Source organism: Lacerta agilis, chromosome 8 (assembly GCF_009819535.1).
Source record: "Lacerta agilis isolate rLacAgi1 chromosome 8, rLacAgi1.pri, whole genome shotgun sequence".
Lineage (NCBI taxonomy): Eukaryota > Metazoa > Chordata > Lepidosauria > Squamata > Lacertidae > Lacerta > Lacerta agilis.
Window position 1 is genome coordinate 60,773,358 of NC_046319.1, and position 12,394 is coordinate 60,785,751.

A 12,394-nucleotide genomic window follows, 5' to 3' on the forward strand; every position below is an offset into this window, starting at 1 on the left:
AAGTGCAAATTCCGTAAGTTTGCCTTTAAATGCAAACTGAATTGACTTTCTCTCCCATCTCTACTCTAGATACAAGGAGAAAGATCTCAATCCCCCTGAGGAAGAGGAAACTACTTGCATTGAGGAGGTATTACAGCCAAAGCAATAAACAGAAAGACCCCAGAGTTTTATTTTCAGGTACTTATAAAACTATAGGAGAGAAACAGAAAGAGAGGGAGAAGCAGAGAGAGACAGATAGAGAGGGAGAGGGGGGGAGGGAGGGAGAGAGAGCGCGCAGTTGCTCCCAACAAACTAAGCATCAGCACTTAGGTGGCTCTGAATGAGTTACTTGGCCCTGAGTAACAGTCACACTGGAACGAATTCTGAGGTAGCAGTTTTGACAAGGCCGAATATCCATCCGCAGGCTGTTCTACAACTCTCCTCAGATTCTCTTATTTTCTAATCAGTCAGTCAGAGGGACTCTGGCACTCCCGGCAGTCCTTCATGTCCTCGGAGTAGTTCTCGATCTGGATTGTCGTCGTGTGGAAGTTGAAGGCTCCCTGCAGGCGGGAACTCGCTTCCTTCAAGACAGCCTGAGCATCTGCGTCTTTGTCTGGGAAGGGAGACAAGCAGCGAGCGGAGCAAAAAGGAAGACAGGCACCGTTTATTTGACACCAAGTCCGGGGGTGAGGGGAGATGGTGTACTGGGAGTTGTAGTTCAAAACATCTGGGTGGCACCACGTTGAGGAAGGCGGCACAAGCGGATTGATTTCCGCCATGCTAAGTCATGCATCTGGGAGCCTTTCTCACAGTACGTGTTTGTGGCCCTACTTGGGCACCAAATATCTGCGAGAGCACCCCTACAGACCCTCTTGAGTTTTGCCTGTTGGAAAGCAGGTTTACAGCTGGCTATTAGGGCAGCTTCTTCCCCCAGAAAGGAACAAAATGGACTGTTCATGAAGGTGACTGTGTAATCAACTCAATGGCAACAAAAACATAACCAAGGACAAGGCCCACAAACTGGTCAGGATCCAAGCAATTTCAGAGCCTCTCTCCCCCATCCGCACCACCACAAGCACCCTCTGGTATATATGAAACATCATCCATTAGTTGCTTCCGATGTCATGCGAGGATGTTTTTTGTTTTGTTTTTGCCTGTGCTTTCTGTGAGCTGTTGGATTGGGCCCTGTTATTTCCAAACGCCTGTCTTTAACCAGTTCCTGGGTTTCATTCACTGATTTTGTGATAGTCTTACTTTGTTCAGTGTTATTTTTGTATACTGCTTAACAGAGATTTTTAAATGTTTCAGAAATGTGTTTTTTTTAAAAAAAATTGTATTGTGTTTTTACTATTTTTTGTTGGGAGCCACCCAGAGTGGCTGGGGCAACCCAGTCAGATGGATGGCATATAAATAATAAATTTATTATTATTATTATTATTATTATTATTATTATTATTATTATTATACAAATACAAAGTGTTCTATTTTTAAAAAGCACAGGGTTGGGGGTGTGGGGCAGTTAAAGATATTCAGTACGCTGCCTAAGCCATCCAGCCACTGGGTAGGAAGAGAAGGAGGAGGATGCATGCTTGCTAGATCAAGGGTTGAGGTCAGCAGACCATCCCAGTCAAAGCTTGGCTTTTCTGGGTACCAGCACTGTCTATGCCCACATGCTTTTCTTCCCTAGTTGCAAAATCCAACATCCACCTCAGCTACAGTGACTGCACCTTGTTAATCCCTAAACCTGCAACTCATAGAGGCATGCGTAGCCATGTGGGCAGGGAAGGAAGAGGAGGGAATGTCTCTCCTGCCAGATGTATCACAAGATGCCCATATTTCTTTAAAAAAAAACAACCACCCCAAAACAAAGTAGGTTTCTAGCATTTGTAGAACCTGAGATGCAAGGCGGGGTGTGCAGGCACGAGTCCCCTCATTTGTTTCTGTGAGAAGCTAACTTGTTCCCACCTTTCAGTGATACTTGTTTATTTAGAACAAAATAAAAAATAAAAAAATCCTTCCAGTAGCACCTTAGAGACCAACTAAGTTTGTTCTTGGTATGAGCTTTTGTGTGCATGCACACTTCTTCAGATACGTGCATGCACACGAAAGCTCATACCAACAACAAACTTAATTGGTCTCTAAGGTGCTACTGGAAAGAATTTTTATTTATTTATTTATTTATTTATTTTGTTTTGACTACGGCAGACCAACACGGCTACCTACCTGTAACTTGTTTATTTAGAACATCCTTTGCCAACCTGGGTGCCTTTCAGGTATTTTGGACCACAACTGGAACCCCGATTTCTTATATTTTCTCCCCCCTCTCCCCAACCCCCCAGAAAAAAAACATGCAGATACTCCTTGCTCAGGAGTGCAACTTACTGATGGCAATGTGGACAGACAGCACGGGCTGAGACACCGTCAGGGCCCAAATATGGAGGCTGTGCAGGGCTTTCACTCCATTTATGGACAGCAAGATACTCTTCACATCATTGAACTCCACACCCTTTGGGGTGGCTGCAAAGAAGCAAAGGTGGAGGAGGAGATGCTGGTGAGAAGCAGACAACAAGATGACACAACTGCTTCTTTGTCTTGCACAAAGCTAAAACACGTAGTTTGATTGGATTATACCAGGCACAGGCAAACTCGGCCCTCCAGATGTTTTGGGACTACAACTCCCATCATTCCTAGCTAACAGGAGCAGTGGTCAGGGATGATGGGAGTTGTAGTCCCAAAACACCTGGAGGGCTGAGTTTGGGGGTGCCTGGATTATACCATGGAAGACAACTTTGTGTTTCCTTGGGGGTCCTTTTCCCAGCCCTGAGAGCCATAGAGAGACGACTGGAGGACATCATTTGGCCCCCAGGCCTGAGGCTCCCCACTCTTCCATTTCAGCAGCTGGAGAGGAAGGGACCCTCCAGAGCAGGCATATAGGCAAACTCGGCCCTCCAGATGTTTTGGGATTACAACTCCCATCATCCCTAGCTAACAGGAGCAGTGGTCAAGGATGATGGGAGTTGTAATCCCAAGACATCTGGAGGGCCGAGTTTGCCTATGCCTGCTTCAGAGACTCAGAGAAGTGGTGCTTCCTCCCCACTCACCCCATTTTCTGGACTCAAACGTTGTACCCCTCCAGCTGCTATGGGGACAAGGAGACACGGGGCAAAATAGCTAACACATTACAACCCAAACCCTTAGAATGCAACAGAAGTCGAACAAAGGAAAAGTAAAGCAACTACCTGCATTTTTGACTTGCAATGTCCCCCCACACCAAGTAGTCCCCCCCATACATAGAAAATTCATGGCATAGTCCAACCAGATGCTCCAATCTCTTTCCCCCACTTCAAAAGGAGAGACTTGCCTTCCATCAACACAAGGACAACATCTCGGAGGATGCTTAGGGTCGTTCCAAGGACCAGGATGGAAAACAGGAAGGTGCAGATGGGATCCACGTATTTGTACTCTGGCTGGAGGAAGAAGGCGAAGGAGAAAGAAGACTATGAGCCTCTCTGTCTTATACAGTCTGTTCAATGGCCTATCTAGATCAGTACCCACTACAACACAACAGCCTTTCTCAACCTTGGGTCCCCAGATGTTTTTGTCCTACAACTCCCATCATCCCTAGGTAGCAGGACCAGTGGTCAGGGATGATGGGAGTTGTAGGCCAAAAACATATGGGGACCCAAGGTTGAGAAAGGCTGCACTACAATGACCAGCAGTAGCTCTCCAGGGTTTCAGGGAGGGATGATGCTGGGGACCAAACCCGAGATGCTCTGCCACTGGACTGCAGATTTCCTGCTGTGATCTGCAGCTAACTTATTACTGCCCCCCAAACAAGCTTGTTCTTTACAGCAGTGTTTTTCAACCACTGTTCCGCGGCACACTAGTGTGCCGCGAGATGTTGCCTGGTGTGCCGTGGGAAAATTTGAAAAATTCAAGAGAATTACTTTATATATAGTCAATATAGGCACAGAGTTAAATTTTTTAACATTTTCTAATGGTGGTGTGCCTCGTGATTTTTTTCATGAAACAAGTGTGCCTTTGCCCAAAAGAGGTTGAAAAACACTGCTTTACAGAGCAAACATGGTAACAGCAGCAACTGTCCACTAAGAGAGTCGGCAGAGCTGCTCCATCGTGGAACAAATATTCTTTGCAGTTATCGATTATTCCAGACCACTTTACCTTGAAGTAGATGATGTAGGCTGCCACCAGGACTCCAATGCTCTGCAGGAAATCCCCAACCACATGGATGAAAGCAGCCCGGACACTGGTGTTGTGGCCACTGCCATGACTGTGTCCATTGCCATGACTGTGCCCGTGCCCTGACTGGTGGAGAGCAATGCCCATTCTGGAGGGAGAAATTAAAAGGAAAAGTGGGCAAGGAGAGAAGACTTTGCCAAAAGGAGAGCATCAGGCTGCAGCAGAGGCCAAGAAGGGAAGCAGGGCCATACCGCTGGCTCTGCTCTGTGATCTTTCCTGAACTCTCTTCCTGACTCGGCTGGTTGTCATTTGTTACTTTTAAGAATTGGTATCCGAGCCTCTTTGTTTTCCTCTTCCCTCCCCATTGCTTTTTCCTCCTCTGTCATTTCTTTCCAACTGTGGTGGGCAGAAACTATCTTTATTCTTCCATAAGCAGTTCTGGGACCCTTTCCCCAGCTGACAAGCAGAGGAAAAAATGCCAAAGTTAAATAACTACTGATAAATCCCACACTGACTTCTCAACTCCTCTTGCATTCTGTACATAAGTTTTATTACTTGTTTGCCACCCTGGGAACCTTCAGGAAGAAGAGCAGGACAGAAATCTGATAATTGCACTAAATGAAGAACATCGAAAGTAAAAACACTCGGCAGTGGGGGCAAGAGAGCTAGGCCAGAGGCTTTTGTTCATTCAGCTCCTGACACCCAGAAGCAAAGACCCAGGAAGCTGTTTCACACCAGCTCAGATGGCTTGCCCAACCCAGCGATGTAGACCCTTAATTGGCAGTGTCTCTCCATGGCCTCTGGCTAAGGTCCTTTCTATCACCAGCTTCCTAATCCTTTTTGCACAGGGGTGGGGCACTGGATCTGGCCAGTAGGCCAGATCTCTATCTCCACACATCCCTGTAGGCTAATCACCTGACTTCATTATCACTTCAAGTGACAATATGGCAATTAAAGTCAGTTTCCAGGAGGCTTCAATAGAAACTGCTTGCAAAGGGTCTTCAAAGTGAAGGCAGCCATGCCTTTACCTACCATCTGATGTCAGTGGGCAGGACCAAAGGCTGGAGATTCCCCACAATGAACACAAGACTTGTTTTGGCCTACAAAGCATGGTACCACTGATCTATGCAGCCCACAATCCATTGCCAGGGTCAACCCCCATCTGAGGAGAATCTCCAGTTTATGCCCACTTCCTTAGGTGCCCATTCAAGTGCATTCTGAGCATGCATTCATACATGATGTTTACTGCCACGGCACAGCCAGAGGTGATGAGCATGGCATTCCCTTCTATCTCGTACTCTCCCGAGATCAGCCGTTGCACTGCTAAATAAACCAGGACACCAGTCACCACCCAGATGGACAGCACGGACAGTAGGGCTCCCAAGATCTCTGCAGAGAAAGCCAGGAAGGTTTGGTTAGGTTAGGTGTCAATGGCTGGAGAAGAGCAACAACTCCCCAAGCAGGTACTAGCCGAGAGTTTGGTCCTAGGTGCATACGCTCAGGAGTATGTCCACCAAATAAAGCTGCCCAATTAGACTGCTCCAATACATTCTCTTGCAACAGACAGACAGACCAATTGCACAAGGCAGCAAGAGGCCCAATTCAGTGCTGCTGTATTTGTGCAGGCAGCCTCAACAGTAAAAATTATGTGCTGAGAACTGTTTGAAATCACAACAATAAAGACATTAAGCACCTTATTGGAGGGGGAATGGGAGATATTGTGGCCTGTGCGTAAATTCTCCTACCCAACTCAGCCCTCCCTGCATCACTGAGATAACACACACACAGTTATTTTATGGGCTTAAAATGAGATCCATTGTTCCCTCTGCTTTCGGAAAACCAAATACTTTTAATTCTACCTTCTGGAAAATGTCAGGTAATGCTTAATAATAATAATAATAATAATATAACTGTATCTTCAGCAGCACAATTGGATGCCTTCATCTGCCCCAGCTGCAACAAAACATGTCACTCCTGCGTCGGTCTCTACAGCCACAGCAGGTGATGCAACTCCTCCATTGTTTCCCCGAGACAAACGGATGCCAACAACAACTGCAAGTACTTGGCAATCATTTTTAATTATTTCTATTCAATTTTATACACATTTTACTTACCAAGCAAAACTAAGTTACGTTAATTTAACCAACATATCTTTTGAATTCCCAGGTCATGTTACAACTTTTCAGCCCCCCCCATTTGGTTTTTTTTGGAAAAATTCAGCACGCCCCACCAACACAGCTCTATAAGTGCCCGCTCATAAGTTTGCATTTGATCTGCTACAGTGTGAATGTCACATAGCCGGCAGGAGCAACCTTAGGTGGGCTTCCTTGGAAGTCCGCTTAACTGTATTCACTGGGACTTACTCCTTAATAGCCAGGATGCTGTTACCTGCTCGATGCCAGCCAAAATTCATGGTCTTGGTAGGGGGCCGAGAGGACATCCAGAGAGAGAAAAGGCTTATCATCATGCTGGCGAAGTCCGTCAAGAGGTGGGCGGCGTCAGTCATGATGGCAAGGCTGTGGGCAAGGTACCCCCCTGGGGGGAGGGAGCCCAAAAGGCAGAAGGCAGTATTAGAAACCGAGATATGAAAGCTAGGAGCTAAATGGCACCTTAATCCTAGGTTATGGGCACAACAACGAAATGTCTAGGCGCACTTTTTTATAACAAGAATACAAAGCTGAAAATGAATGAACTGCAGCTAAAATATTATGTTCGTTCTTCATGTGGTCTAGTCCCTCCCCTGCCCAACCCCCCTAATATTCTTAAGAGGGTCCCTTCTCCAGTCTTCAGAGAGTAGCTGGAAGTGGGGAGGCAGAAAAAGGTCCTCCTTTCCTTCCACTCGGCAGTTTCAATCTGAAATATCAGGCGCAGTACTGCGCCCAGAGCTTAGAAACTGCTCATGCTAATGAAATTCCCTGTCGCAGAATGTGCCTAGAACAATGGGAGTTTCGAACACTGATAACAGAGGATTCATGAATTACAGCAGTGTTGGGGAAACTCAGGCCTGTGGGCCAAATGCAGCCCTTTGGGTCTCTTGATATAGCCCTTGGAACTCCCCTCCACCCTAGGCCATAGCCCTCGTTGCCTGTGCTTCACACCCCTTCAGTGTATTTGCCTGGCTGGAATGTGTTGAAAACTGCCCAGGGAACTTATGGTGAAGGGCAGGTGAATAATAGGAAGAACTTGTTACAGGTGGGTAGCCGTGTTGGTCTGCCATAGTCAAAACAAAATCGAAAATTCTTTCTAGTAGCACCTTAGAGACCAACTGAGTTTGTTCCTGGTATGAGCTTTCGTGTGCATGCACACTTCTTCAGATACCTTGAAGAACTTGGACGGCTCAGTCAGTAGAGCACGACACTCTTAATCTTAGGGCTGTGGGTTTGAGTTCCACATCAGGCACCACAGGGTTTTGGACTAGATGACTCTCAAGGTCCCTTCCAACTCTACAATTCTATGATTCTATAGGATGATGATGATGATAATTTGTACACAGTCACGATGCACAACCCGACAGCTCTCTGCAAGCAAACAGTGCTGTGCCAAAAAGCGTCAAGAGCCTTACCCACAACTTCTCCCACCATGAAGACCAAGCAGATGGCCGAGGCGAGGTAGAGCTTCTTCCGAGCTCTCTCTTTTTCAGCATCGTAGCTGCTGTTAGATGCCCAGCTGGAATGGCAGTGCTGGTTCCTGTTCAGGCCCAGCTCAAAGGAGGAAAGGTCTGGAACGTAGCCGACCATTGGGTTTGGGAAATTCTTACCCACGACTCCTAAATAAGACCTGCATCATAAAGAGAAGATTTAGAGAGAGAGAGAGAGAGAGATTGTCTCAGGCAGAGATGCTACTGTCCCCCAAACTCTAAATTTGCAGAAGCACAACAATAAACTGTATACCTCCGCCACCCCAAAAAATGTCCAATAAGGTCCAAGTATGTTAGTTAGGCACACAATGTTGAGTGTCAGCTGGAAAAGCAAAGCAGAAAACAACAGATGCCTTACTTCAGCTCCTTATGAATTTAATTTACAAAAGTCTCTATTAGTGTGCAGGACTAGGACATAGGAAGCACAGGATTCAGGTCCTCACATGGCTGGGAAGCTCACTGAGTGGCCCTTGGTCTCTCAGTTTAACCTACCACACAGGGTTGTTGTGAGGATAAAATGGTGGTGTGGGAAAACTAGGTACATAACCTTGAGCCAATAAATAATAATAATAATAATAATAATAATAATAATAATAATAATAATAATAATAATAATTTTTATTTCGTACTTTTACTGTGTTGCTCCAACCACTCTGGGCAACATGGTGGGATAGAAATGTATCCATTGGTGGGAAAGAAATGTAAACTAATACATAAATAGTATCTTGATCACATATATTATTATTATTTAAAATAACGTTTCGTTTGGCGGTATGGCATTCAAGTTCTGCTGTGTGGCAGTGCCAAGTAGAGATCCTTACAGTGTTAGCAAAACAAGCAGGAAATAGGCATGTGTGCCTTTGCGCATGTGTATGCTTGTGTGAGAGAGAGTGAGTGAGTTTGATTTACATGCCCTCCAGTAATTAGGCAGCAACTACCCAATTTGGCTTCCGTACATATGAACCACTCAAGTCAAGGGTGGGGAACCTCAGGCCCAGGGGGTAAATGCAGCCCCTTCCCCTGCACATTTTTCTACCTAGCCCTCTTGATTCCTCCTTGGCCAAGCCCCATTCATTCCCCAGGTCATTTGTCCTGCAGCACCAGCCCTGCTCTGCCACTCCCTGGTGTTCCTTTTCCTGGGTGGAATGTGCCCTTGCAATGTGACAATGTCTCCTTGCAATCACTCACAGGCAACCTCCCGGGGGGGGGGGGGGCGCATGCCAAAGGCAGGCAAGAGGGACACAGGCAGAACAATGGGTGGATGTGACTCTTACCTTTCGTAGTTCCAGACATGCTACTGTCAGAGGTTCTTCACACACACATACACACACCTCTGCCTTCTATCTGCCCAGGCAAACAATTTCGGTTTCTACACTCAAGTGCCAAAGGAGGGCAGGGGAGACCAGGGTTCAAATCCCCACTCAGCCATGAAGCTGGGTGATCTTTACTGCAATAATGCAGTTAACATACAAGGGTTTTGTTCTGTATATCGCACCAAGTTCAAGCTTTTAAATGTACTATAGCAATTTGTAAGTTTTTAAGGACATATACAGCATCTCTTGCAAAAGCTTGAGCAATCTTGGGACCCTGAGGGTGGGGTGGGGAGGACCTTATTTTCTCTCCATGCAATCTTCTCCGACAAAAAACCCAAAAAAACCAAACCCTTTCTCTCTCTAAAGTTGCAATTTACATTTCAAGGGAAGCCTCTGACTGTGCCCTTGAAATGCAAACAGCCGCTTCCAAGAGGCAAGTTTTCTAGGAACAGGGCAGGCAGAGAAAAAGTTTTAAGCTTCAGCGACATTGCAAATGTTCTTTATGTAACAAGAACAAATGCACAGAGTTTAGCCCACGCTGGGTGCCCTTGGCATATAACTCTCTTTCCCTAACCTACCTCACAGGGTTGTTGTAAGGATAATATGGGGGGGGGGAGGTAAGCACACTGCCCAGTGCTTCTTCCAGGAGGGTGGTGTGTAAGCGTAAGAAATACATGTCGCAGCCCAGGGCTCTCTCTAAAACTGCCCTGCGTTTTTCCTGAAATGCTGCCATCACCCGCTGCAAAGCATTTTATGCTAGATCACACAAGATTCCATTTTTACATTAACTAAACTGGAACAATCCCTACCCTCTGATCCCACTCTCTGTTCGCAATCTCTGCTACAAGAACAGAACCCACACTCCACTCATAGGTTTTCCCTGGTATAATGGGGGGGGGATATACAGATACAACCCTTTTGCCTTGCTTTTAGATACCCTTATTGCAGTTGAAAAAGGATTGTCAAATTTACTTAATATTGTTTAATTACTCTTTGAGCACACACCCTGGGAGGGCTTGAGCCCGAGGCTGCCATCCTTTTTAAACGCAAAGCTGGCTGCCTTGCCTTTAACAAATACACAACAGATATCAAAACAAAACAAAATAAAATAAATCCTTCCAGTAGCACCTTAGAGACTAACTAAGTTTGTTCTTGGTATGAGCTTTCGTGTGCATGCACACTTCTTCAGATACCTGTGCATGCACACGAAAGCTCATACCAAGAACAAACTTAGTTGGTCTCTATGGTGCTACTGGAAGGAATTTTTTATTTTATTTTGTTTTGACTACGGCAGACCAACACGGCTACCTACCTGTAACAACAGATATCAATATTCAACAGATAAAGCCTCTCTGAAATTTCATGCCAGGAAAATTTTAACTTCTTGATTTGATTCTAGGCCACAGATGGGGAACCCTTGGCTTTCCAGATGTTGTAAGCTTACAGTTCCCTCCCAGCTGATATCAGATAGCCCCCCCCCCCCCACTTCCCTGTTGAACTTCCGGAGCCTTTAGAGTTAGCCTTTGACTGATTTTATCTCCATGGCGTTTACTGAGTTTGCTGTTTCTACTACTTAGAGAGGACTACTGTTACCGGTAAGCAGGATGTAAACTGCCAAAACCAATCAGTAAAAGTCATCCCTGGCCCTTGGTCCTGCTGGTGGGGGCTGGCAGAATTGGGGGTCCAACAACATCTGGGGGGGGGGCACAGCTTCTCCACCCGTGTTTTAGGAATTGGCAGGATTTTTCTTTTTCGTAAGTTCATTACACTTCTTTGGGCTCCAGCCCAGTACTGTAAGAGAGGGTGGCTGGGAGGGTCCGCAGGCACAATTTTGGATCTGAAGGCTTAGATGGAGTCCCCAAACTCTTAGGCAGGTTAAGATGGGGAGGTGGACCCCCCCTCTCCCAAACCCAGCGACCTAGATATGGCTGCAGTGCTCTACCTGGCACTCACTAGGGCCTAACTCCCACAGAACGCAACAGGATTCACACCTGAGCACACACAGGTTTGCACACCTACAATCCAATCTTGTGCCTATTTAGTGTCGTCGTCATCATCATATCTTCCTTAACTTGTCGGGACTTACCCCGACTACAGAGGTACCAGCTTAAATAAAATATAGGGGGGGGGGGGAGGCAAGCTGCGCCCCGCATAATCAATCACAAGGCGCACACTATTTGAATGGTAATGCCTATCAACTTGGGGTGCGGGGGAAGCATAAAATATTTTATTGGGGGGAGCCAGAAGGGACCTGGGCCCCTTGGAGTTTGCTATTATTGCGGAGTAAACATGCTTAAAATCGGACTGCACTGTGGCAAACCATTGGTACTGGGGAAGCAGCGAGGTGATAAATGGTTGGGGGAGGATCTGCAGCTATATTGGCGCGAAGCGTCCGCATTGCCTTCGGGGCGGAGAACTGCAGGAGCAGAAAGCAAAGCGGGGGGAAAGAAACGTGGAGGCCGCTGCCCGCGACTCACCTGCCTTCCACCTCGTTGAGAAGCTGCCTCTTTTCTCCCGAGCCCGGCTCCATCCTCGACGGCAGGTGCAAACCGGCGGACGCTCCTTTCCCCGCGGAGGCCCCCGCTCAGCCTCGACCTCTCCGGCCTTCCGCCCCCTTCCTCGGCCGCCTCCCAACCCTGTAAGGCCGGCGTCGCTGGCAGCTGCCTCTTATCTCGGCTGGGCGAGCAGCAGCCCGTGTGAAAACGACGCCGACTCGTGCGCAAAGCCCCGCAGGGGGAGAAGGAGGGCGCTGCGGCCGGGGCGGCCCGGCTGCAAAGTTTGCAAGCGCCGGCTGACCTGGCGGGCGCGGACGGAGCAAGACGCCGACCCCTCCCTGCCCAAGGGACGCTGATGACCCCATCCTTCCCCCTCGCGCGCACACACAAAAAGGGTGGGTGGGTGGGAGTTCCGGGTTTGTTTGCGTTTTCAGGAGATGGGGCGCAAACCCAGAAACTGCAGGGTCAAAACTGGAACTTCGACTTGTTTGTGTCTTATCCAACATAAGGAGAGCCCTGCTAGATCACACCCGATGGATGCTCAGTTGCTACAAAGACTTGTGGTCCACAAAGGGGACTTGGGCCACTGGCTCTTTAAAAAACTGCGGAGTGGGGACACCCCAAAATATAGCCCAATGAGGGCTGAAATGCAAGTATAATGGTATATAATGGATGGAACTTGAAAGAGGTAAGGGTGTGAAACATAAGCATTCCACGCTGCAACGTTTTGTTGCAGGTCACATTGGTCTTTTACTGCTTTGTCCTTGCTG

At 47.2% G+C, this 12,394-nt stretch overlaps 1 protein-coding gene across 1 annotated transcript; it reads right to left on the minus strand.

Annotated features, from left to right (window-relative positions):
- Positions 1–280: 280 nt before the first annotated feature.
- Positions 281–11,961, minus strand: SLC30A2 (solute carrier family 30 member 2). The gene is made up of 8 exons (XM_033157819.1): positions 11,607–11,961; positions 7,742–7,956; positions 6,568–6,714; positions 5,415–5,568; positions 4,162–4,327; positions 3,341–3,446; positions 2,362–2,496; positions 281–592 (listed from the first exon to the last, which is right to left on the minus strand). Exons 1-8 carry the CDS (start codon positions 11,657–11,659, stop codon positions 447–449), a joined length of 1,122 nt encoding a protein of 373 aa, XP_033013710.1. The 5' UTR covers positions 11,660–11,961; the 3' UTR covers positions 281–446.
- Positions 11,962–12,394: the final 433 nt, after the last annotated feature.

What these genes read in the sequence shown, in the direction of transcription:
- SLC30A2 (XM_033157819.1), bottom strand. Translation starts at nt 11,659, where the DNA reads ATGGAGCCGGGCTCGGGAGAAAAGAGGCAGCTTCTCAACGAGGTGGAA. An exon ending in CCTACATCATCTACTTCAAG is followed by an intron (nt 3,447 to 4,161) that starts GTAAAGTGGTCT and finishes TTCTTCCTCCAG; the next exon opens with CCAGAGTACAAATACGTGGA. An exon ending in GTCTGTCCACATTGCCATCA is followed by an intron (nt 593 to 2,361) that starts GTAAGTTGCACT and finishes CTCCCTTCCCAG; the next exon opens with ACAAAGACGCAGATGCTCAG.